Raw genomic sequence first — 25,614 nt, forward strand, 5'->3', positions numbered from 1 at the left:
AGGTCAGCCTGGCCAGGTGGTGGTGCAGTGGATAGAACAGTGTTTCCCAACCTTTTTTTGGTGCCATGCCCCACCTTAACCTTTCTAAAATTTTTATGTCCCCCCCTATGTAACATACATAATTTTTAACATTAAAAAATTGATTTGTTCACTTAATAAACATAAATGATAGGTTCTAGGAAGAAATCACTATAAAATTGTTAACAAAACACAGTAAGTAAAATTTCAAAACATATAATGAAAAACAGAAATTTAAATTCCAAATAATTTTAATACAGATTTTTCTATATTAATTTATTATTTTAATTTAGTGTGATCCTTGCGCTTGATGCTTGCTGCACAGAGATTTTATATTAGGTTCCAATTGGGATAGCTTTAGTCTCAAGTCTCCACGTTGTGTTATATCCAGCCGATTTCTTTTTTTTTTACCAGTAAATCATTTACAGCACTAAATCCACATTCAGCTAAAAATGAAGATGGAAACGGTAGCAATAGTTTTCTTGCACATTTGGTTGAATTTGGGTATTTGATTTCTGTTTCCTCACAAAGCCATGCCATCGCTCCTTTGATATTAAATAAAGCTTTAACTGACTCATCATTTTGCAATTCTGCGAGTTCTTCTTGATACTGCATATTTGATATATCAGACAAATCCACTAACATTGGCTACATCATCGATGTTGGGAAATCAATTTGTTTTAAATTTGTCACTGCCGGGCTCTGGGGGAGTGGGATGGGAAGATGTGGGAAGCGGTTTGATGCGAACAGCAGGAGAGATGCTCCATGTGACCAAGGGGAGAAGAGAGCGCTAAGAGAACACGTGGGACCCAGGCTCCAGATCGCTTCCCTTTCATCTCCTCTCTGTTTGCCTCTCTCTTTTCCCAGCCTCCTTTAGCCTCATCTACTTCTCATCCCTTACCCTCTTTTATCTTTTTCGGTCCCTTTCTCTATATACTTATCTCTCGCTCCCAATTCTTAGGCGCCGCCTCCACTCCTCCGGACTTAGGCAGAAGCGAGGGGAAGGAGGGAACGCTGAGGGCGGTGGGGCGGAGCAGGGCCTGGTCACACCCGTGGCCGCCGGCCTGGGCATCCCTTGGCGATGCAGCGTGGCCTCCACCTGCTGCCGAGCGGAGGGGCGGGCCGAGGGCAGGGCGGGGCGGGGCGGGGCGCGGCGGCACCCGGGGGCGGAGGCAGGAGTCCTAGCGGACGCCCAGCCCAGCCGAGGCTGCCGCAGTAGTGCCTTCTGGCGTGGGGTAGTGGAGCCGGGAAAGATTGGGACAGCCCTGAAGACCAGCGGGACTCGAGACCAAGGACCCGCCTGTAGGTCCTGTAGGAGCTCGGGACGCGACCGAAGTTCCTTGCGCCCGCAGGGAGCACACGTGGGGTTCGCCCATGGCGGGGACTCCGGGCCGCAATCATCGGGGGCCCCCTGGGATTTGTTACCTTCTTGGCATCTTGTTCGCCGGACTGCTCTCCCCAGGGGTTCTTGCCTTTAATTTGGATGTGATGGGCGCGCTGCGCAAGGAGGGAGAGCCGGGGAGCCTCTTCGGCTTCTCTGTGGCTCTGCACCGGCAATTACAACCCCGATCCCAGAGCTGGTGAGTCACCGCAACCGCTTCGAGTCCCTGCTCTCGAGCTACAGGTCCCCATCCCTACCTCATCTCTCAGTCCTCGAACCCCAGATATCCTGGGATTGTCCACAGATATCCTGCAACCCAGCCTGAGCCTTGCCTCCTCTGTCTCGGGTCTGGAAGCCTGAACTCTCAGGCTGGGAGACCCAGGCTCTTGCTTTGGGGATGAGCTGGAGAGCGAGGTTCTCGTCTTGGCAGAGACTGTTTCCATTTGCCTCCCTTATTCCCTCAACTTGCACCCACGCTCCAGTCCCAGGGAGTGTGACTCCCCTCCTTTTTCAGAGGACTGAATTCCCTCAGGGAGGGGTACTGAGCATTTTGTCTGTTCTTAGGACAGGAAGAGGGAAGGAACAGGGAGGCTAAAGGTTTCATGGGATGGGTGGACGGTCGACTTCAGAAATAATTTCCTGCCAGTTCACTGCTATAGGATGGAACCAAGGCAGCCGGACTCTGGGAGGCCAGGAGAGAGGCCACTTCTGTGGCTCAAGACTATGGGAAAGCTGGGAGAGGACTTGGCAGGGTCTGGTAACCTGCACTAGATGTTTTAGTGATAGTGGCAGAAAACAGAGCCCTCAAAAATTGTAGCAGCAGCAGCAGCAGGAGAGAGAGAGAGAGAGAGAGAGAGAGAGAGATCCAAGAAGGATGCAGGCCAGGCTGTTCTCCTTCCTCCTCCTTAGGCAATTTCCAGCTCCAGGAATCTCAGCAGTGAGGGAAGGCAGGGAGGAGTGAGAGGCAGAGGACAATTCTGGTTACTTTCTAATCAGTTCAGGACCCATGGGAGAAGGACACACTTGTGTATAAGGCCTGTGACTGTCATGCTTCCTGTGCTATTAGCTCCAACTACATGGATGATTTTAAAAAGAGAGGCAAGAAAGGGAAGCGAGCTTCTCACTCCCTTATGCCAGGGGCATCTGTCTACTATGGCCAGGCTCAAGCCACACTAAGTGTCCATTACTTGGATCAATGCCATCCACAGGGACTGTCTTCTCTTTGCTACTATTGGCCTGGGGGCAGAGGGTAGTGACAAGAGCTCATTTCTCTTTTCCTGCTCAGGGAGGAGGGGCTAGCTTTGATCTTTCTTCTTTCATTATCCCTGTCTTCGAGGAGCAGGGGCAGTGGTCCCCCAAAATTTGGAAGAAATAGAAAGCAACTGACTTCATTTCTTCTTCAGTCTTCTGTCTACTTCCTCCCCCATCTGTCTCCCTCCCCACTTCCCCCCATCTGCCAGAGTTCCAGAATTGAATCCCTTTTTAGGACATGATGAGCTCTCTGAGCTATTTCCAGGCAAATTCTAGGTTATTTTTAATAGCTTGGTCTCTTGTCATTTCCCCTCATCTCTGAAGGTGGCCCCTGATTCTGTTTCCCAGAGTCAAGTTAGGGGCATTCCCACAGGGGCCTAACTGCCTAACCCGGGTTTTGCTCCAGCAGGGGGCGTTCTGCTGCCTGTTAGCAGGTGAGAGACCTTGCTCATCCCTAGCTTTTGAGCTCCAGGTCTCCTTCCCCAGTATATACTTAGAACAATGCTGGGCCCATAGTGAGTGATATGAAAATGTTAGTACTATAGCTAAAGAATAGTTTCAGCATCTTTACAGCAAGCCCAGATCTAAAGGCTTGGCCAGAGCACCACCAAACCGAGCCAGCCTTTAGGCCCAGCACCTCTTGCACAGGCCACGCAGACTGAGAGTCAGAAAGGGCTGGACTTTTGTTGGAGCCTGGAGCGTGTGGAGAACCAAGAGGTGCAGTGGTTGTAGGCTTCTTTTTCACTTCCACTTAGCCCAGCTCCCAGGCTGCCCCTCTACCGCTAGCTGCCAACATGTTTTTGCTTTTCTTTCTGCAGTGGCTGCAGCTGTGGCTACTGTTCTGTCCAGAGGCCTGGGGTGTCTGAGGATCGTGGGATGAAGCCAGGAAGGAGTGTATGGCTGGGGCAGAGGTGGAGGGACCAGAGAGTCTGCCTGTGAGAACTCTTGTTTCAGGAAAGATGGGCTGGCCTGTTCCCCAAGGGTGGGGCTGGGTGGATTCATGTGTTCAATTTCTTTCCTCCCTGTGGACCCCTCCCCTTCTCCCTCTTCTTTCCTCTTGACCTCCGGGGAGATGGGAACATTGAACACTGACTGTTAGCTTCTCCCAGTGCTTAGCTATGCAACTGGTCGGAGGCACTGGCTGTCTCTGAGTCTCCATAAAGCACGGTTCAGCCTCTTAGAGGTGACACAACGATGAATAAGGGCCTCTGAGAGGGTCGACCAACCCTGTATTGTAGATGTGATGTGATTACTGTTTTCTGAAGGTTGGCCATGCCACCCAGTTTCTTGTTTTGCTCAGGGGTCCTCCCTGCTCCCTTTCTTCCTTTTCTGGAAGGCTCTCAGTGTCCTAGAGATGGCCTGTCACTGGGTGTGGTCGAAAAGGCATGGGTATCGCCCTGGCTGATGGCTCAGTGGATAGAGGATTGGCCCAGCGTATGGACATCCAGGGTTCAATTCCCAATCAGGGCACACAGGAGCAGTGACCATTTGCTTCTCTTCCTCTCCTCCCCTTTCTCTCCCCCGTCCCTTCCTGCAGCCAGTGGCTCAACTGGTTTGAGCATCAGCCCCGGATGCTGAAGATAGCTTGGTTGGTCCGAGCATCTGCCCCAGACAGGGGTTGCTGGGTGGATCCCGGTCGGAGTGCATGCAGGAATCTGCCTTACTGTCTCCCTTCCTCTCACCTAAAAAAATAAAAAAATTAAAAAAAAGAAGAAAAGGCATGGATGGGTATTGTAGTTAGGCAGATGTGCATTTGAATTCAGCATACTACTTAATATCTCTGAGTGTCCTCATTTGAAAGAGCAGAAAAGAAGCCTTACATGGGATTGTTGTGATTATTAAATGAGATATACATGTAATTTGCTTAGCCCGCACCTAGGTAGAGAGTGATAAATGTTAGTTAGTTCTTTATATCCCTGGCAGCCTAGGGCCTGACCCAGAGTAGGTGCTGAATTTGTCTCACCATTGCCTGACACAGGGCTTGGCTGGTAAGTTTTCATTAAATAGCCAAATGAATGGCATGCTCTTTTTCTTACCACTACTCCCTCCCCTCCTTTTCTCTCTTGACACTGGCTGTGACACAGGATGACAGCTGGGCAGAGACCAGGAGGAGCTGTGGAAAGGGAGAATAGCTCTGTGCCCTCCCCTCCCCCTGCACCATCAAAAATGGCACAGTGCCCCACAGATGCCTGTCGGCAGTATTGTCACACACAGCCTTGGGCCTTCCCCTGCCCCCACCCAGGAAGGGCGATGGAAGAAAACAGTGTGGGAGAGAGGCCTTGAGGTTTTCCCTGCTGCCACTTTTGAGTCTGTCCTTCTTCGAAAAGAAGATCCTTGTAGCCAGCTGGGTGACAATCACCTCATCGTACCCCCTCCTTCACTCCTGGCCTGGGGCTTCAGCCCCAAGAGACCCAGGCGGCCCCCATTCCCAGCACAGTCCTCTCTCAGCGAAGAAGGCTTGGCTGTGATTGTGGAAAATTGTCCTGCCAAGAAAGTTGTAGCTGGGAAAGCATCTGAGGGGGAAGTAGGAGAGAAGGCTGGGAGGGAGCGGGAGTGGGATGGGGTGGGAGGAGTGGGAAATTGGTAGCTGTGTGGAGGAGAAGGAAGGATGGGAAAGGGATTCAGGAAGTGGGGGGAGAACAGAGGGAGACTTAGAGACCAAATGAGAGATTTGCCCCCACCTTGCAGAATCCTGGGCTGGCAGGATTGTTGGGGGTGGGGTCTTTGATGGGTCCCTGATGAAGAAGTGGGGGGAAGCAGGCCCATATCTAGCCTATTGCTTGGCCTCTGTAGCTGACCCCTGGGTCACCTCATGGTGCCAGTCTGGGCCCCTGTTACTTTTGCTTCCAGCATTCTTGGCATTTCTGGGAAGGTTTCAACAGGATTGGGGCAGAGGGCAGAGCTTGGGGCTGGGACCAGAGAGTGGGTAGGAAATGGCTGGTCAGGAACAAGGGAACAGGTGCTGGGAACAGGTGGTTCTTTCAAATTAGCAGTGCTGGCTAGGCTGTTTGGGTTGCCGTGTGTGTGTGTGTGTGTGTGTGTGTGTGTGTGTGTGTGTCTACTGCACATGTGGTCCCTCATCCAGATAGTATGTGATGTGTAATGTGATGATTGCATGGTCAAGTATCAAGTATATTAACCTGCTCTTTTCAGAACTAAAGAAACTGACTTTTGGCCCTTGTCCTTAGTCCTTCAGCACTCTGCCTGGTACTGAATGGTTGGGCCTGGGAAGCTGTAGGCAGAAGAGCATTCTGGGTGTTAACTCCTGCCCTATCGTACAGGCTGCTGGTGGGCGCTCCCCAGGCCCTGGCTCTGCCTGGGCAGCAAGCGAACCGCACCGGAGGTCTCTTTGCTTGTCCCCTGAGCCTGGAGGAGACTGACTGCTATAGAGTGGACATTGACCATGGAGGTATGGACCCTGTGGGAGTGTGGTGGGGAAAGCACATGAGAGAAGAAGAGGACGTGGCCTCCTCTCCCCTCCCCTAATTCCCAGTGTCCTGCCTACAGCTGATGTGCAGAAGGAGAGCAAAGAGAACCAGTGGTTGGGAGTTAGTGTTCGGAGCCAGGGGCCTGGGGGCAAGATTGTTGTGAGTACCACTTCTGTGACTGTATGCCAGGGTAGTGTGTGTGTGTGTGTGTGTGTGTGTGTGTATGTGTGTGTTGTGCCGTGCCTATGCATAGATGAGCTCACAGAACACTGGGGACCTCAGGGAGATATAAAAATGTGTAAGACATGGTCCTTCTCCTTATAAATTTAAACCATCTAAACATTCATCCAGCCGTCATTTGTCAAATTCTTACTGAGAGCCTTTTAAGCATCAGGCATTGTGTTAGTTACAGAGACAGGGGAAAGCTTGATCCATGCCTCAAATAGCCTACTGTGTACATGGAGATTCTTATCCTCTCATTTTCTGTCTCTCTCTGTATCATCACTAACATGCACAAATACACAATTATTAGTACAGATCACTATGGGGCAGAGTATGGTCAATGTTAAGTGAGTGGTATAGTTCCCAGTCTATCAAAGTCTGAAGGAAGAGTTCAGAGAAAGGGCTCCTGCAAATTAGGTGATTTGAGCCAAGCTTTTAAGAATAAGCGATACTTGGAGATTGGGGAGGGGTGGAAGTTCTTTGCAGATGAGGTGATTTCATGAAGATCCAGAGGCAGGACCAAACTTGGCATGCTGGGCATGATCATGGAGACACAAGCCTGTGTGCTGGCTTAGTCACGCTTGTGTATGCCCAGGCAGAATGTGGAACATGGGCTTCTTTCTGCCAGGGCAAGGAAGTGGGTGCTGATGGGGTAGTAGGTTATAAATATACCTGCCTAACACTGGGCTAGTGGTAGTGCTTGAGTGATGCCAGTGTAGGGTGTGTGTGTTTGAGTGTGAGTGTCTGTGTATGTGGTACGTGACCATGATTCCATGTCTGCCAAATACCTGCATGTGTGCAGCGTGGCTCAAGCAGGTCCCTGGCCCACCCAGTGGAATGGCCTCTCATTTCTTCATCCCACAGACCTGTGCACACAGATATGAGGCAAGGCAGAGAGTGGACCAAATCCTGGAGACGAGGGACGTGATTGGCCGCTGCTTTGTGCTAAGCCAGGACCTGGCCATCCATGATGAGTTGGATGGTGGCGAGTGGAAGTTCTGTGAGGGGCGCCCCCAGGGCCACGAGCAATTTGGGTTCTGCCAGCAGGGAGCAGCTGCTGCCTTCTCCTCCGACAGCCACTACCTCCTCTTTGGGGCCCCAGGAACCTATAACTGGAAGGGTGAGTATTCTTCTGGGAGGGGACAAGAGAACCAAACAGTCCTCTTATCTCAGAGAGGAATTGCAGGCAGCATGTGGCCAAAGCATGCCCACATGTTCATTGCCATGTATCCCTGGGGCACTGCCACACCTTCCACCCCCTTCATGCCAGCACACACATGAATGGAGGTATTTCCTCTCCTTGCATGGCTGAGTGTTCCTCAACATGTTGGCATGAGCCCCACATGCACAGCTGGTCCTCCCTATCAACACACCAGCCCACACCTCATCACTCCCATTCCCGTCTCTGCACGCTGCCGCTGGCTGAGCTGACACTCGGTGAGTGTGTGTGCCAAGTCTATGGCACCCAGGAGCTTGGAAGGAGGTGGAGATGGGGAAGAAGAGGAGGGGCTTCCCTGTGTGACTGTGTAACGAGCATCCGGCCTGAAGGATGCTTCTTGCTCCCTGCCCTGGGTGCTAACAGGTCTGTCCTTGCAGGCACTGCCAGGGTGGAGCTCTGTGCGCAGGGCTCAGCGGACTTGGCCCACCTGGACGACGGGCCCTACGAGGCGGGGGGTGAGAAGGAGCAGGACCCCCACCTCATCCCGGTCCCTGCGAACAGCTACTTTGGTAGGGACCGCTCCTGGCCCAGAGAATCACTCTAACCCTCTGCTCCTCTCTCTTGTTCTCCCTCTCCATGCTCCCACCCTTCCGTCTCTGTCTTTCTGTCTCTGTTCTTATTATCCCTTTGGCCTCTTTATGTCTCTCCTTTTCTCTCCCTACCTCTTTCTCTTCTTGCCTTTGTGTCTGGCTCTGTTTCTCCACTCGGTGGCCTCTCTGCTGGGTGTCCCTTCCCTGGTGTCTCCCCCTCCCCCTGACCCCCACAGGGTTGCTCTTTGTGACCAACATTGATAGCTCAGACCCTGACCAGCTGGTGTATAAAACTTTGGACCCCGCTGACCGGCTTCCAGGACCGGCCGGAGACTTGGCCCTGAATAGCTACTTAGGTTTGTAAGCTCCCACCCACATCCTCCTGTGCCCTGGGGGCTTGGTCTGGCTTCCCCTCTACTCCTCCTCTGTTCCCCCTAAGACACACCCAGGGAAACACATGTTTGGGCCCAAATTTCAGGGACAAGTTGAGGCCAGTGATCAGGCATAAGAAAAAGAGGCCCCAACGGGAAAAACCTAAGGATCTGTTTACAGGGGTCTTCATCGAGAAAGAACTAGGTGGGCGTAGACCAGGCTGGGAGAGATGGAGGCTAGACATCTCTGGAGACATTTTCTTAGGGACAGATGGTGGGCACATGCCAGAAAAAAGTCTAGCCATATTGGTAAGTCTCTCTTATTGTCTTACCTGCATCTTACTGCAGAGAAGGAGGAAAGGAGGCCTGGGAGATATTTGGGTGAATCAAGCTCTCCCCCACATTTCCCCTTCTCTCTCCCCCATCCATGTGAAGACTTCCTCTCCCTACCAGATGGTGCAAGAGGGGGAGAAGAAGGTGCACTGGAGAGGATGGGGGCCTCTGGGTGTGCAGAGGAGAGAGCCCTTCTCTGGGGATCATAGGTGTGGGGCGCTGCCCCAGCTCCTGCTGGTGCGCTCACTCCTGCCCAGTGTCTGGCTTCTGGGCCAGAAAAGCCTTTCGTTTTCCTCCCCAGTCCTGGAAGCTGACTTCATTGCACTTCTTGTGCCAAACTCTCATCTCTGGGTGTGTGGGGGAGTGGCTGCTAGACCTTTGGAGAGGCAGGGGAAGTCCAGCTGTGGTGATAACTTGGAGGGTGCCTCTATCTTTGGCTCCAGATCAGCGAGGAAGGGGCAGTGGGGGCTGAGACACACCCTGGCTCCTGAGTCTTACAGAGAGTACTCACTGGGAGGTCACCCCGCCCAGGTTTCTCCATTGATTCGGGGAAGGCTCTGGTGCGTGCAGATGAGCTGAGCTTCGTAGCAGGAGCTCCCCGTGCCAACCACAAGGGGGCTGTGGTCATTCTGCGCAAAGACAGTGCCAGTCGCCTGGTGCCCGAAGTTATGCTGTCTGGTGAGCGCCTGACCTCCGGCTTTGGCTACTCGCTGGCTGTGGCTGATCTTAACAATGATGGGTGAGTGGGCAGAGTGGAGTGGAGCAGTGGGGAGCCGGGTCCAGGAAGTCTGAAGGGCCTCTGGCGTCTCCTTACTTCCCCTGCCGGACAGGGCCCCATACTGACTGTCTTTCTTTCTCCATAGTTGGGCAGACCTGGTAGTGGGTGCCCCCCACTTCTTTGAGCGCCAAGAAGAGCTGGGAGGTGCTGTGTATGTGTACATGAACCAGGGGGGTCACTGGGCTAAGATCTCCCCTCTTCGGCTCTGTGGCTCCCCCAACTCCATGTTTGGGATCAGCCTGGCTGTCCTCGGAGACCTCAACCAAGATGGCTTCCCAGGTGTGACTGGGAACTGGAAAACCTCAGGAGAGAGAGGGGGCAGGGACAGGGACAGGGAATTGCCTCAGCGATCAATGAGAGGTCTTTGGAGGGCTTAGAGAGAGAAGCAACGCGGGCTCACATCTGAACTTAGGGCGAGTTACCTAACCTTTTTGAGCAAGTAGGATCTGTAGCAAGTAGCTGAGAGCATTAAAAATGATGTGTGTAAGGTGCCTGGGACTTAGTGGCTTCTCAGTAAAATAGAATAAATGTGATGCGGAACTGAGTGACGGAGAGAAAGTTGGGGCTTAGAGCTCGTCACCCCTGTGCCCAGAGTCTGACTGTCTTTTCTGCTCCCCCGCAGATATTGCAGTAGGCGCTCCCTTTGATGGGGACGGGAAAGTCTTTATCTACCATGGGAGCAGCCTGGGGGTTGTTGTCAAACCTTCCCAGGTGAGGGGGCTTGTTGGTTTGTGGGGGTAGGGGGTTACAAGGGGGCACAGCAACAGAGGGCAGGGCAGGAGGCAGAGGCCTGAGTGGTGGGTGCAGAGAGCTGACAGTGAGGTCCTGCAGGTGCTGGAGGGCGAGGCAGTGAGCGTAAAGAGCTTTGGTTACTCTCTGTCGGGCAGCCTGGACGTGGATGGGAACCATTACCCCGACCTGCTGGTGGGCTCCCTGGCTGACACTGCTGTGCTCTTCAGGTGAGCGTCTGCCCCTCTCTTCTGTCTTCTTTCCTGAGGCCATAAACCCCACTCATGCCAAATCCGATGCTGAAGAGCCCCCTGCCCCAAAATTTCCCAGCCTCATGTTCTCATGCTTTTTGCGCCCTCAACTCCTATTCCCCAGGGCCAGACCTGTCCTTCATGTCTCCCACGAGATCTTCATTGCTCCACGAACCATTGACCTAGAACAGCCCAACTGTGCTGGCGGCCACTCGGTCTGGTGAGGCGGAACGTGAGGGGAGGGAGGCTGGGTAGGGACCCCCAGGGCCTCCAGGCCCCTTTCTCCTCTCAGTTTCTCTGCCTAGTTTGGCACTGGTGCTGAGGCTGGGTCAGGAGTGGGCAGGGTGGGGGTGGGACCTTGCTGGACTTAAGAGCTACCCTTTGCTCCCCACAGCGTGGACCTAAGGGTCTGTTTCAGCTACATTGCAACCCCCAGCAGCTACAGCCCTGTTTTGGGTGAGTGAGGTCTCCTTCCCATCTCCCACTCTGCTGGGTTTCAGGGAGGTCACTCCAAGGTTGGAGATGGGCCCTTGGGAACAGGGTCAGATGGAAACAGTTCCCTAGCTCACTGTCTCCTCTCCCTTCCCCACATGTCACAGCCCTGGATTATGTGCTAGATGGGGACACAGACCGCAGGATCCGGGGCCAGGTTCCCCGTGTGACCTTCCTGAGCCGTGGCCCCGATGACCCTAAACACCAGGCCTCAGGCACCGTGTGGCTGAAACAGCAGCAGGCCCGAGGCTGTGGAGACACCGTGTTTCAGTTACAGGTTGACACTGCCCCCTTGGTCTCTGAGGATTGTTATCATTGTACCATCTCTTTTCCTGGATTCCTCTTAGCTTCTTCCTAGTACACTCACACTTCATTTTGAGATCTTGACTTTTGGGAAGGCTCCCTTTTGGTCTGACCTCCTCCTCATCTGTTGCTTTCTTATGTCTCCTGCCAAGTTCTCTACTCCCTGGGATGGAGATGGCAGGATCCATTGTCATATCTGGTCTTCAGAGCCCTAAATCCTGGCTCTCTTCCCTTCTCCACCCCAGTTGCTCTCCCTCCTCCTTGCTCACTTCTCTACCTCTTTCCTTCATGTCCCTAAACTTCTTCCCAAGTTTCAGAATTTGTCCTAGGTCTGACTGGGGCCTGGGGATTATCTTAATATATCTTTATATTCATTCTATCTTTTGCCTTTTCAGGAGAATGTCAAAGATAAGCTTCGGGCCATTGTGGTGACCCTGTCTTACAGTCTCCAGATCCCTCAGCTCTGGCAACAGGTTCCTGGCCAGGGGCTGCCCCCAGTGGCCCCCATCCTCAATGCCTACCAGCCTAGCACCCAGAGGGCAGAGGTGAGCATGGATTCTGTCTGGTTTAGCCCAGTGCCGCGGACCAGCGCGGCTCTTAATTCCGAGTCTTGAGGGAGAACAGTGCGGAATTAAGAAAACAGACTCATTAAGAAAAAAGGATGGAATCGGGAGGCCTCTTCAATGCTGATGGCAATATCCAAGCGAGCCCCATAGCCCCAGTTTGCTTTATTATATAGCCATATGCAAGTAAGGAAGTCTTTGATACAAAGTTACACATCCAGGCTAAAACAGGAACACTGCAAAGGCATAAACAGGAATCTCCCCACCATGCATAAGTGAAATCAACCCACATCTGAACAAACAAAGGGTGAGAGGAAGGGCATGTATATTGCTTCCAGCAACTTAAGGAAGCAAGTGGAGTGGGTGCAAATACTCAGCATTATAGCCAATATGGAGGTGGAGGGGGGAGAATTTAGCCTTTTGCTAAGCCTCGAATCTATAATGGCTTTTTGCCACTTGCAGTCTACTACAGGCCAGAAAAAGGAGCTTGGAGGAGCAATGATCATAGCTCCTCACCTGCGACACTCATTCATAGCTTGCAAAGTTCTTTCGTATGTTTCTTTAGTAGTTCCTCGTATCTCCAGGTGCTGCAGCAAGCAGACCCCCAAATGAAAAATGGCTCAAAGGGTCATGTGTTCTTAGTCAGAGGGTACAGTGTTCCTTTGACTCTATGTGGTCATTCAGGGACCCAGGCTCATGGAAGTCTGGCATCTTCACATGTGGCCTCCAAGGTCCATACTGGTCAGCTGGGAGGAGGAGCATGAAGCTCCTTATGTTGTCCTCATGGCCAGTCTTGAAGTGGACTCTTCACTTTCTCTTCACCTTCTGAATCTAGAACTCAGTTACATGCAAGGAAGGCTGGGAATGCGGGCTTGCTGTGGACCAGCCTGCTAGTCACTGTCACAGCATCCTAATACTTCCATTCTTTTACTGATGAGGGTGAAATTCAGAGTGGTCTGGTGACCAGCTCAGGATCACCCACCTAGTGAGCAGCATATCTGAGAGTTGGAACCAGGCTGTGTAACCCTGTGGTATTCGACCCACCATGTGCCTTGGTTATGCATTTGCTGCCTTCCTGACCCCTTGGGAATGACCTCCTCATCCTCAAATCTCTCTCCAGATCCACTTCCTGAAGCAAGGCTGTGGTGAAGATAAGATCTGTCAGAGTAATCTGCAGCTGGTCCATGCCCGCTTCTGTGCCCGGCTCAGCGACATGGAGTTCCAGCCTCTGCCCATGTGAGGGGGAGTGGGAGCATCTGGGTCGGGCAGGCAAGAGTTCAAGGAAGGGAAGGAAGCTCCCTCAGGAGGGCCAGGCAGAGGGAGGGGCTGAGCATGCAGAGGGCGGGAGGAAGGCTAGGGAGGACCTGCTGATAATTCAGAGAACAGATGTGGAGCAATCCTTCACAATAGATATAATATGTGCAGTTTATGTACCTCTCACTGGTGAGTGTTACAACCCCATAAGGTAGGAATTATTATTATTGTAGTTCCACTTCGTAGATGGAGGACAGAGCCCTAGAGAGGTAAGTTGGTGGTGGAGTTGGGACCAGAACGGAGGTCCCTGACTCCTGGTCTGGATCTCTGGAACATGGGGAGGATCTGAGGCTTGGACTGGTAGGAGCAGAGGCTCAGGGACAGAGATCAGTGGCATTCACTGGAAGAGGGAGGCAGGAGTGGGCAGGGCAGGGTCAGAGTGAGTAGGATCTGACCCTCCAGGGATGCGGATGGGACTACAGCCCTGTTTGCACTGAGTGGGCAGCCATTTATCGGCCTGGAGCTGAAGGTCACCAATCTGCCCTCGGATCCAGTGCAGCCCCAGGCTGATGGGGATGATGCCCATGAAGCCCAGCTCCTGGTCAGCCTCCCTGCCTCTCTGCACTACTCAGGAGTGAGGGCCCTGGACCCTGCGGTGAGGACCCGGGCAGGGGGCATGGTTTTGGGGGTCTACAGTAACCCAAACTGACCTCTTCTTCTCTCCCCACTCCAGGAGAAACCACTGTGCCTGTTCAATGAAAATGCTTCTCGTGTTGAGTGTGAGCTGGGGAACCCCATGAAGAGAGACGCCCAGGTTAGCATGTCTGCCCTTATCCCTATCTGAGTGACCGCTAACCCCTGGCTCCTCCTCAAGCCCCTGGCATCCCTTGACTCTAATCCCACTCCACCCTTGGCCTAGATCACCTTTTACCTCATCCTCAGCACCTCAGGGATCACCATTGAGACTACAGAGCTGGAGGTGGAGCTGCTGTTAGCCACGTAAGCCTGGTGGGGCTCGGGCGGGGCGAGGGTTGAGGCAGTGGAATTGATGTCCAGCTAGAAGGGGCTGACCCCTTGAGGTGTGCCTGTGCCTGCTGCCCACACCTGCTTTTGCCCACATACCAGGATCAGCGAGCAGGAGCTGCACCCGGTCTCTGCCCGTGCCCTTGTCTTTATTGAGCTGCCACTGTCCATCACGGGGTAAGCCCTGCCCCATTGGGTACCTGCGCTGGAAGGTGCTACTCCAAACGCCCAGGCCTGGACTCTGACCCTCCATCAGGTCCCAGGTCTCCTCAGTCCTCATTTTGACCCCTCTTCTCTAGGGTGGCCATTCCCCAGCAGCTCTTCTTCTCTGGCACGGTGCGGGGTGAAAGCGCCATGCGGTCTGAGCGGGATGTGGGCAGCAAGGTCAAGTATGAGGTCACGGTAAGTGTTCTGGTATGTGTTTCATCATGGTCCCCATTTTTCCTTGGCACAGAGAAGGGGCTGAAGCGTGTCTCAAGGGTTGGGGCCCTTCTAATGTATGGTGAGTTTGAGGCCTTCCGCTGCTCCTGGATCTTGTCTGTGGGCAGGTGTTTGTGCAAGAGGTCTCAACCGACCCTTTCCTGATTGTCTCTGACTGGGCATCTCACTGGCTGGTCTGGGGAGTGGCAAGAGAGCCCGGGGAAGCTTTTCTGTCTGGGGCCTACGCTGGGGGGATAGGAACATGGGGAGAGAGCTGATGTCTCCCCCAGAACTCTGCTCTGGCTTGGTTGGGGCTTCCCCACACCTTCCAATGACATCTCTAGGTTTTTCTGGGTTCGGGGCAAGCACAGTGGGGTCTGGGATCTTGAATCTTTGTTGAAACTGTGATTCCCGAGGCTCTCTCCTCAACCCTGTCCTCTCTAACTCCTCAAATTTAGGACCGCCCAGAAACAGAACTCCCTTCCTTCACTCTCTGTGCTCACAGGTCTCTAACCAGGGCCAGTCGCTCAATACCCTTGGCTCTGCCTTCCTCAACATCATGTGGCCCTACGAGATTGCCAATGGGAAGTGGCTGCTGTACCCCATGCGGGTGGAGCTGGAGGGCAGGCAGGGGCCTGGGCAGAAGGGGCTCTGTTCCCCCAGGCCCAACATCCTTCACCTGGTGAGGCTTAGGAGGGTATGGGTGGGGCTGCTGGAGCAGGCCGGAGGGCATTAGACTTTGGGAAGGGTTCACCGGGCTGGGCATGTGTGGGTGGGTGAGGGCCAGGAGAAGGTGGTGGGGAGGAGATGCTATCTAGGATTGCTGTGTTTGGAAGGACACTCACTGGGCCCCCTCCCCATATCCAGGATGTGGACAGCAGGGACAGGAGACGTCGAGAGCTGGAGCAGCCAGAGCAGCAGGAGCCTCATGAGCAGCAGGAGTCCAGCACGTCGTGGTGGCCAGTGTCCTCTGCTGAGAAGAAGAAAAACATCACCCTGGTGAGGGCAGGGCAGATGTGGTGCAGGCAGAATGAGTGTGTGTGTGGTGGTGTGACAGAGGATGCTGGGCACGGAGCTTCATTCTGTGCGGTGGATGTCCAGGAAAGCTGGCCTGCTGAGAGGTGTGAGAGACCGTTCACATCATACCAGTGAAGAAGCTGCTGACATCACAGGTCCCCCTACCCCCCAAGTGCTTATTCCAGAGCAAGGCAGCAGTGTATACTTACATTTATACAAAATATAATATTTTATAGGGATGGGATGACTTTTAAAAAAATTTTAAAATTTTGTGAAAAAAGGCCCTGGCTAGTTGATTCAGTGGATAGAATGTGGCCCAGCCTGTGGACATCCTCGGTTTGATCCCTGGTCAGGGCACACAAGAGAAGCAACCATCTACTTCTCTCTCCCTCTCCTCTCCCCCCATCTCTCCCTCTTTCCCTCCCACATCCTGTGTGTCTATTGGTTCAAGTGTCTGCCCCAGGCACTGAGGATAGCTGAGTTGGTCCGAGTGTGTCAGCCTCAGGTGCTAAAAATAGCTCGGTTAATTTGAGCATTGGCCCCAGACAGGTTGCTGGGTGGATCCCAGTTGGGGCACATGTGGGAGTTTGTTTCTTTTTTTTTTTTTTTTTTCTTTTCTTTCATTTTTTCTGAAGCTGGAAACGGAGAGACAGTCAGATAGACTCCCGCGTGCGCCCGACCGGGATCCGCCCGACCGGGATCCACCTGGCACGCCCACCAGGGGCGACGCTCTGCCCACCAGGGGGCGATGCTCTGCCCATCCTGGGCGTCGCCATGTTGCGACCAGAGCCACTCTAGCGCCTGAGGCAGAGGCCACAGAGCCATCCCCAGCGCCCGGGCCATCTTTGCTCCAATGGAGCCTTGGCTGCGGGAGGGGAAGAGAGAGACAGAGAGGAAAGCGCGGCGGAGGGGTGGAGAAGCAAATGGGCGCTTCTCCTGTGTGCCCTGGCCGGGAATCGAACCCGGGTCCTCCGCACGCTAGGCCGACGCTCTACCGCTGAGCCAACCGGCCAGGGCGGGAGTTTGTTTCTTTATCTCCCTTTCTCTCACTTAAAAAAAAATTGTAAAAAGATATTATTAATAAAATTTTTTTTTTGCCTGACCAGGTGGTGGAACAGTGGATAGAGCATTGGCCTGGGAAACTGAGGTCCCAGGTTCAAAACCCCGAGGTCGCTGGCTTGAGTGCGAGCTCATTCAGCTTGAGCATGGGCTCACCAGCTTGAGCTCGGGGTTGCCGGCTTGAGCATTGGATCACAGACATGACCCCATGGTCGCTGGCTTGAGCCCAAAGGTCGCTGGCTTGAGCCCAAGGTTGCTGGCTTGAGCAAGGGGTCACTGGTTTGGCTGGGGCCACCCAGTCAAGGCACAAATGAGAAAGCAATCAACAAACAACAAACAACTAAGGTGATGCTTCTCATCTTTTCCTCTTTCTGTTTGTCCGTGTCTGTCCCTCTCTCTCTCTCACTGAGAGAGACAGTGAGAGAGCATGACAAGAATGGAGAGAGAGCAAGAAATACCAACTTATAGTTGCTTTCACTTTAGTTGTGCATTGATTGCTTATTGTGTGTGACGTGACTGAGGCTGAGCCAGTGTCCCCTTGCTCAAGCATGCGACCTTGGGCTTTTCATGCCAGCAACCTTTGGGCTCAAGCTGGCGAGCTTTGGGACCATGTGGACTATTTCCTCTCTCAGGCCAGTGACCTCAGGGCTTTGAACTGGTGACCTCAGCCTTCTGGGTTGACGCTTTATCCATTGCAACACCATCAGTCAAGCTGTAAAAAATTATTGATTGATTTTAGAGAGAGAGGAGAGGGGGAGAGAGAGAGACATTGCTTTGTTATTCCACTTACTTGTTCATTCATTGGTTGATTCTTATATGTGCCTTGACCAGTGGTCAAACCCACAGCCTTGGGGTATCGGGACAATGCTCTAACCCACTGACTTTACCTGGCCACGGCTTAGGAGTGAGATGTTTTTAGCTATCTTTGAGATCTGTTTGTTCTTTTGAACTTTTTTAGGACAAAAATGTCAGTTTGTGTAAGAAAACTTGTTTGATTTTTACAATGTTAAAAACATTTTAAGTTAAAAAAATTCTAATGATTAAAATTATAGTATATTATGTGTGATTCATTAAGTCTATCCCTTTTGGGCAGTTTACCCCCTCTTTTAAACTGCTTGTTTTACATAGTTTGGTTCTTTAAGTGGATTTATGGAGCAAACTGGCACACACTCTGCTTATCCCTCGCCAGTGGTGCTGGCAGTGACAGTGTGGAAGGGACACAGATTAAGGGAGTATTTGGCCAGTTGCAGGAGGTGAACCCAAGTATGGATATACCTGGGCAAGGAGTCGAAGAGACTGTTTGCAGGGGAATGTAAGCAGTTGGACCGGCTCTGGTGTCATCTGTCTGGGAGGGAGCTCCACGGTCACACCCTGCCCCTCCAGGGTCCTCAGCTCCCTGCTGCCCTGAGAGCAGTCATGAGGCCAATGAAGGCGCCTGGGCATAAGGTGAACTTGTGTAATTGCTATGTCCCTGTTGTGTGCATAGTCTTACCTCTCTCCATGTGACCACTTTCCCCTGAAAGAATTCCTTTTGTACTAAGAACTTGGAAATTAATTTGTTGACTTAAAATTAAGGCAGAAGGCCTTGCTTCTAAACAACTCAACCAAGGGATTTTGATTTGCTCAAAAGTGGCAAAATAAGATGACTCACAGAATTTAAACACTCTTAAGCCACTTTCCTGTTCATGAATGTAGTTAGGAGTATAGCATAGTTTTTAGGCAAATAGACCATTATGTGGGATTAGGCCAACTGGACATAGGTCAGGCCTGGACAGAGCCGGGCTTGAGTGCCTGGTCCCCTAGCAGCTCCTGGGGCAGCCCCCTCCTCCGCCAGTGAATTTGGGCCCACTGTAGGAAAGAGCATGGCTTTGCCCAGCGTGGACCTGTGCTTCACCATGTCTCAGCTTTGTGACCTCAGGTAGGTCATCTGGCCTCTATGATAATATGCACCTTGAAGGATAGTTGTAAAGCTTAAATGAGATACGCACCTGGCAGGCAGTAGGTGCTCAATAAATGGGACCGACATTAGGTAACATCGGCATCAGCTGGCGAAGCTACTCTGACTACTGCTGTCAAGGAAAAGCCCTCCTCCTTGCTCCCTATGCTTTTCAAAGCCAAATAGCCCAGATTTGTGGTAGGTTGCTATTTTGGACCACAGAGTTAGTTTGGGAAGACTTCCTGGAGGAGGGAAATTTGAGGCTGGGCAAGGAAAAGAGAGATGAATGAAAGGGAAGGGAGAAAGGGGTCCAAGATGTGGTGCTCATGGAGGGATGGATGAAGGCTCTGGGCAGACTCTATCCGTTTGACTGCATTTGTGAGGATGTTAGGCCCTGGGCAGGCTCAGCAGCTCAGAGCCCTGTCCATCTTGGTTCCCAGGACTGCGCCCGGGGCACGGCCAATTGTGTGTTGTTCAGTTGCCCACTCTACAGCTTTGACCGTGCAGCTGTGCTACATGTCTGGGGCCGCCTCTGGAACAGCACCTTCCTGGAGGTGAGAACACTGCTGGGCGGGGTGTGGGCTGGGTGTCCTCCTCTGCAGCACCCCCTCCAGGACTTTCTTCTCCTTCTGCCTCTTTCCTGTCCAAATGCAGCATACCCTTAATCTGAGAGGAGCAGGAACACCCTCTGTGTTGGGCACCATTTCATTTATAATTTTAAGAGCTGGGGGAGGTGAGGGGACAGGGGGCATTCAGGAGGAGGATCTGCTTCCCTGCTCCCTTAGGAGTACTCAGCTGTGAAGTCCCTGGAAGTGATTGTTCAAGCCAACATCACCGTGAAGTCCTCCATTAAGAACTTGGTGCTTAGAGATGCCTCCACAGTGGTGAGCTGCAGGGCTGGCAGGTGCTGGTGGGAGCGCTTCTCTCTGGCTGCCCCAGCTCCTGTTCCATGAACCCTTTGCTCCCCAGATCCCAGTGGTGGTGTACTTGGACCCGGTGGCCGTGGTGGCAGAGGGAGTCCCCTGGTGGGTCATCCTCCTGGCTGTACTGGCGGGGCTGCTGGTGCTGGCACTGCTGGTGCTGCTCATGTGGAAGGTGTGGCTCTGGGAGGGTGGGGCCGGGGGCTGGGCTCCCCTGTCACACAGGTGGCCTTTCATGCTGTGATTCTCACCCGCCCACTCTCTCATTCACTCAGCAACTCTTCAGTGAGAACTGCCTGTACCAGGGGCTCTGTCAGGTCCTGGATGTTTCAGAGATAAGTCAGATGCAGATCTTATCCTCAGGGATCTGATAATCTAGCGGGGAGGGGAGCCTTGTAGTCAAGGACAGCAGAAGGCACGAAGTCAGTAAAGCAGGAGTTCAGAGGAGGGATGGCTTGAGAGCAGGAGGCCCTGAGCTGGGCCTTAGAAGAAGGTGGGGTAGTAGGATCTGGATGTGGGAGATGAGGTGGGTAGGGTCTAGGCCTTCCAGAAGGACCATTGGAGGCAGAGTTATGGAGGCAGGGCAGTGTGGCCTGATTTAATTAAAGCATGGCAGAGCAAGGCTGGGAAGGAAGCTGTGGTCACGAAGGCCAACAACATGGAGAACTACACCCTGGGAACTGCCCCTAAGACTGAATGTGGAGCCCCCACATAGCAGGTTCTCTGTGGACCATTCTGGTAAACACTGAGTATAGACTGAGTTACATTTGTGCCTGCGGCATAGACATAAAAGCACTTGGTACAAGGAGTCACATTCCTCACAAGCAGTTATACCCTGAGCCGTGTGTCACCTCTAGGCCAGGTGGGACCATGCTGTCCTTGGGGCTCTGTGGAGAGAACTCTTCCATCCCACCTCCAACCAATTACAGACCAAACACACCCTTTGACAAATGTGAGTCATCACCGGACCAGGCCTCTGGAGTGGCATCCAAACCGTTGGGAACTTGGTTGTTTTGGGGGAAGATGGATGCTTTTATGAAACTGGCTCTAAGATCCCTGCTCCCTGCCCCCACAGAAGGGGGACAGAGCAGAGCTAAAGCCCATCCTTCCTCAGCTGTCCCATTAGCCCCTCATTTGCTCCCCTCCTGCTTTGGCTTCCCAGTGTGGCTTCTTTCGTCGGAGCAGCCAGAACTCTTCTTCCCCCACTAACTACCACCGGGCCCGTCTGGCCATGCAGCCCTCAGCCGTGGACGCTGGGGGTCCAGGGACTGTGGGGTAATTTTTGTCTGTGTGCAATTATGTGTGCACGGGTGTACAACTGTGTGTGTGGAGGGCTCTGTGTGTGAGTGTAAGTAGGGTGCTAGCATTCAGGGGACCAGGAACACTCAGGGGGAAGAAATGAGATTGCATGGGGTTGGGGGGAGTCAGAAACTGGAGTGAGCTCATAAGAGTGAGTATCCACAGTCTGGGGCATGCACAGGAGGTTGAGCAGGATCTTAGAGTGTGAGCATGTGGAGTTCAGGGAGGTGCCGTGCATGTCTTTTCTTGGGCATGAGTGTGCAGACGTGCAAGGAGGTACCGTGCAGTCTGAGCATGTAGGAGTCCCGAGTGTGAGTGTACAAGGGGCACATTTCCACCTTGTAAGAGGCGGCATGTTCATGATTTAGGGAGGGGTCTGGCCACCATATTCATGGTTAGAAAGCTCTGTCCTAAGGAAGGTGCTGTCCAGTGTTCAAGTACACAGAGTGTATGAAGCTTGAGAGGAGTCATTTCAGAGTATGCAGGGCTCTAGGAAGCCATGTTTCCCCTCCAATCTCATTTGTGTTTTGGGCAATGCTATTGGGTCTTCTAAAAAGCTTGGGTTGGTGGAAACATTTGGGGTCAGCTGTCTTGATGTTGTTACACCATCAGCCCCTTTCAGTTGCCAAAGGCGATGTCCTTGGTCTTCACCTGGTCCCCCTCCTGGCTTTTCTCTTGCTCTGAGGCCCCGGGGAGTCCGGCAGGGACTCGGCACTGACGGCAGCACCTGTGGGGGTTGCTTACCGCACTGGGTGCCGTCCAGCCCATCTTCTTCCTGCTGCAGATGCTTCTTTCTGGCCTGGCCACCAGGTAGAGGCCTGAAGCTGGGCTGTTCCCGGCGTTTGCTCCAGGGACCTTAGCCCTGAAGGCTCCTCCTGTCTGGCCTGGTGTTCTTACAGATGGGATTCTTCAAGCGGGCACGGCACCCCGAGGCCACCGTGCCCCAATACCATGCGGTGAAGATCCTGCGGGAAGACCGACAACAGTTCAAAGAAGAAAAGACAGGCACTATTCTGAGGAGCAACTGGAGCAGCCCCCGGCGGGAAGGCCCTGACGCACACCCCATCCTGGTGGCTGATGGGCACCCGGAGCTGGGTTCCGATGACCACCCTGCGCCAGGCCCTGCCTAGCCGCCTCTGCCCCAGCTCAGCCTGTGTGTCCCCTCCATCCCTTCCCCAGGGACAACTTCTCGGGATGAAGAGGTTGAGTGGGTTGCTGGTATCCCACCAGGATTTTGCCAGATCTGTCTTCTCAGGGGCACAGACCTCCTTCCAGGAGGAGCACCCCCAAATTTCCCCTTAGAATGCTGTGAGATGAGAGGAGTAAATCAGGATGGGATCGTGGGGTGGGGTGAAAAGGGCAGCAATGTCCTGATGCAGAGGTGGGGAGAAGGGACCCTAATCCTTTCCTCTCTCATCCACGCAGTGTAACAGGACCCCAAGGACCTGTCTCTCAAAAAATGCCTTAGCCCAGAGGGCTGGGGAAGAGATCTCAATGCTGACTCGGGCTCTTTCCTCCCTCTCCTCTGACTAGTTTGCTGCATCAATCTAGCTGATTTTGTTTATTTATTAAAAAAAATTTCAGAACAAACCTCTGGTCTTTTTGCTGAGTCTTGCTCCCTCATGCTCAAGGTCTAGAAGCCTGATTCTCTGCACCTGCACAACTCAGGTCCAAGGTGACAGTGGGAGGAAGAACCAGAGGCCTGGTGGTGATGCGTGTATCTTGATGTTTGTGACCAGAGCACGGAGGCACATAGGTGTGGTCTCAGAAGGAAGAAGGGTGGCTTTATTTGTGATAGACAAAAACCGGAAACGACTGAAATGTCTATCATTTAGGCTGTTTGCTAGCTGAATGGGTAAATAATCTGTGGTACATCCATACAGTGGACTACTGCTCAGCAGTAAAAGGAACTATTGATACAACAACATGGATGAATCTCCAAACAATTTTGCTGAGTGAAATATGCCAGACAAAAAGAGTGCAAACTCTAGGATTCTATTTATTTATTTATTTATTTATTTATTTATTTATTTATTTGGCGAGAGGCGGGGAGGTAGTGAGGCGGACTCCCATGTGCACCCCGACCAGGATCCACGTGGCATCCCTGTCTGGGACTGATGCTCAAATCAACCAGCTATACTCAGCATCTGAGGCCATAGCTTGAACCAATTGAGCCATTGGCTGCAAGTGGGGAGGAGGGAGAAATGGGGAGAGCGAAGGGGAAGGGGAGAGACGCAGATGGTCACTTCTCCTGTGTGTCTTGACTGGGAATCGAACCCATGACATCCATATGCTGTGCCAGTGCTCTATCCACTGAGCCTGTAGGATTCCATTTATATAAAACTCTACAGCTGACCAGGTGGTGGCGTAGTGGATAGAGCGTCAGACTAGGATATGGAGGACTCAGGTTCGAGACCCCGAGGTCGCCAGCTTGAATGCAGGCTCATCTGCTTTAAGCAAAAGCTCACCAGCTTGGACCCAAGGTCGTTGGCTTGAGCAAGGGGCCACTCAGTCTGCTGTGGCCCCCTGGTCAAGGCACATAAGAGAAAGCAATCAATGAACAACTAAGGTGTCACAACAAAAAACTGATGATTTTTCATCTCTCTCTGTTCCTGTCTGTCTGTCTCTATCTATCCCTCTCTCTGACTCTCTGTAAAATAAAAAACAACCCAAAAAACAAAAACAACAAACTCTACAAAGTGCAAATAGCTTGTTGTGACAGAAAGCAGATCAGCGTTTACCCAAGGATGGGATGGAAGGGGAAAGGTCACCAATAGGCACCAGGAAACTTCCTGGTTGATAGACATGTTCATTATTTTGATTGTGGTGACAGTTCCACAGGTATACACATATGTCAAAACTCATCTAGTTGTATACCACAAATATGTACCCATTATTATACATAATTGTATTTCAATAAAACTGTAAGTAAATAGGGTATTATGTTGTGACCCATTAAAAAAAATAGAAAATCAGTGAGTCAATAATAATAATATGAATGAATGAATGAACGAGAAGATATGTAATATCAAATATTGCTGGTGGAAGTGTAAATTAATGTAGCCACTTTGGAAATCTTTGACAGTATATGCTAAACTCAATAAAGCACAGTATAGAATAGTGTGTACAATGTTCTACCATTTGTGCAAAGAAAGGGGAATATGTACATATATACATATATGCATCTACATGTATGGTGTGTGTTATCTGCTCATTCACAGCTAATCTTCATCTCCAGGAGGATCCACAGGAAACTGGTGATGTGATATTTAGTGCTTCTAGAGAGGGGATCTTAGTGGCTGGGAGACTGAGGTGGAAAAGCGTTTTTCCTATAGTCCTTTTTTTTTTTTTTTTTAAACCATGTGAATGTTTTACCTATCCAAAAAAATTCTTTAATGATTCTTTTAAAAATGAAAAGAAACCTTTAAGGAATGACTGCTCTCTTAACCTCACTTCTCACCACTTTTCCAACTCATTCTATTCTAAACCAAACTAAACTAAGCTAAGCTAAACTAAACTAAACTGTTAACCCTTTCCAGATGGGGGCAGACAGGGTCTGTATCAAATGTCCCAGTCCTATACACCTGCTTTTCCTCTACCAGAGACACCTTTCCTTTCCCTTCCCAGCTCTGAAGCTCCTCCTTTGTCTCCCTGTTGGTTTGGTTACTCTCCTGTCCCTTCACTAATTCTTCAGAGTCACTCTGTGCTCACACCATGTTCTGAACGAACTTCAATCTCTGCCGCTTTCTTGTGGATTTGTAAATCTTTGTTCACGTGTCTGTGGCCTCCTGAGGACAGGAGCTCACACCTCTCTGGTGAGGATTGCTACCTTCTTTACAATCACAGCAGAAGCAAAGCCCAGAGAAGAGTGGATCTAACTGTGAGGTCATGAAACTTCTCTCCTAGGGGCCGTCCCTGGCTCTGGTAGTTCTGTGTAAAAAGAAGACACTTTCCTGAAATAGCTCATCCCTACCTGACTCGAGAACTGTCCCCAGACCTTTTCTCTAAGGCCTCTGTAGCATCCACCGGGTACGAGAATAAAGGTCGGAGACTTTCAGGAGTTCAGATGTTACTTTACTGGCCAGTTTAACCTGCGCAGGGGCGAACTCCCAAAATGTCTGAGACACCGTGCTCACAAGGAGCTGCAAACGGAAGCCGCACCTGGAGCTTACAGCTAGGCCCTTATATATCCTAAGTGAGTAAGCATAGTACAGAAGCAGATGTGGCAGTTTAGCTATTGGCTAGGGAGGTCACACGCAGCATAGCAACAGGGGCCGGCATAGCAACAGGGGCCGGTTTTAGCTTAGTGGTGAATTTCAAACCTAAACTTCTGATAAGGGTCTCTGACCTTCTTTGTTCCCAGCCTCACAGGAGCCATATCAGCACTTACTGTTCCTTCAATAGTTACACTCTTTGGCAGCCCCAGTACTCCCTGAATCTAACAGCCTCCATTGCTGGGGGCAGATCCACCAGTGGGTTGGACCGATGGGACAGAGGTAGTGGACTTTGACAGAGCACTCCTCCCAGTCAGGGACTTTTTAAAAACTCAGTGCTTCCCCAGAGCACATCCATTCCTCTTGTATAATACCAAATTGCTGATTTTCTTTTCTCTAAATAAAATTTGAGAAAATTTATTTAGAGACCCAGGACCAGTGGTGGGATTCAAATAATTTAACAACCAGTTCTCTGTCCTAATGACCGTTTTTTTTTTATCACACTTCCTTTTTTTTTTTTTTTTTAATTTTATTTATTCATTTTTAGAGAGGAGAGAGAGAGGGAGAGAGAGAAACAGAGAGGGAGAGAGAAAGGAGGGGGGA

The 25,614-nt window shown here is 51.8% G+C and overlaps 1 protein-coding gene across 3 annotated transcripts; it reads left to right on the plus strand.

The window, feature by feature from the left end:
• Window positions 1–1,205: 1,205 nt before the first annotated feature.
• ITGA7 (integrin subunit alpha 7) lies at window positions 1,206–22,375 on the plus strand. Of its 3 annotated transcripts, XM_066258499.1 has the most exons (26): window positions 1,206–1,598; window positions 5,932–6,059; window positions 6,158–6,237; window positions 7,165–7,420; window positions 7,897–7,974; window positions 8,286–8,405; window positions 9,285–9,492; window positions 9,617–9,810; window positions 10,154–10,242; window positions 10,363–10,490; window positions 10,636–10,731; window positions 10,906–10,967; window positions 11,111–11,280; window positions 11,702–11,851; window positions 12,990–13,105; window positions 13,586–13,778; window positions 13,857–13,937; window positions 14,043–14,122; window positions 14,249–14,323; window positions 14,446–14,548; window positions 15,072–15,248; window positions 15,434–15,565; window positions 19,019–19,132; window positions 19,364–19,462; window positions 19,548–19,673; window positions 21,697–22,375. In XM_066258499.1, the coding sequence occupies exons 1-26, from the start codon at window positions 1,393–1,395 to the stop codon at window positions 21,925–21,927; spliced, it is 3,492 nt and encodes a 1,163-aa protein (XP_066114596.1). In that variant the 5' UTR covers window positions 1,206–1,392; the 3' UTR covers window positions 21,928–22,375. The 3 variants fall into 3 exon arrangements, with proteins under 3 accessions (XP_066114596.1, XP_066114597.1, XP_066114598.1); XM_066258500.1 differs by lacking the exon at window positions 8,286–8,405 and having other exon boundaries at window positions 7,897–8,028; XM_066258501.1 differs by lacking the exon at window positions 7,897–7,974.
• The last annotated feature ends 3,239 nt before the right edge of the window (window positions 22,376–25,614 follow it).

The sequence above is a fragment of the Saccopteryx bilineata genome, chromosome 2, assembly GCF_036850765.1.
Source record: "Saccopteryx bilineata isolate mSacBil1 chromosome 2, mSacBil1_pri_phased_curated, whole genome shotgun sequence".
Taxonomy (NCBI): Eukaryota; Metazoa; Chordata; class Mammalia; order Chiroptera; family Emballonuridae; genus Saccopteryx; species Saccopteryx bilineata.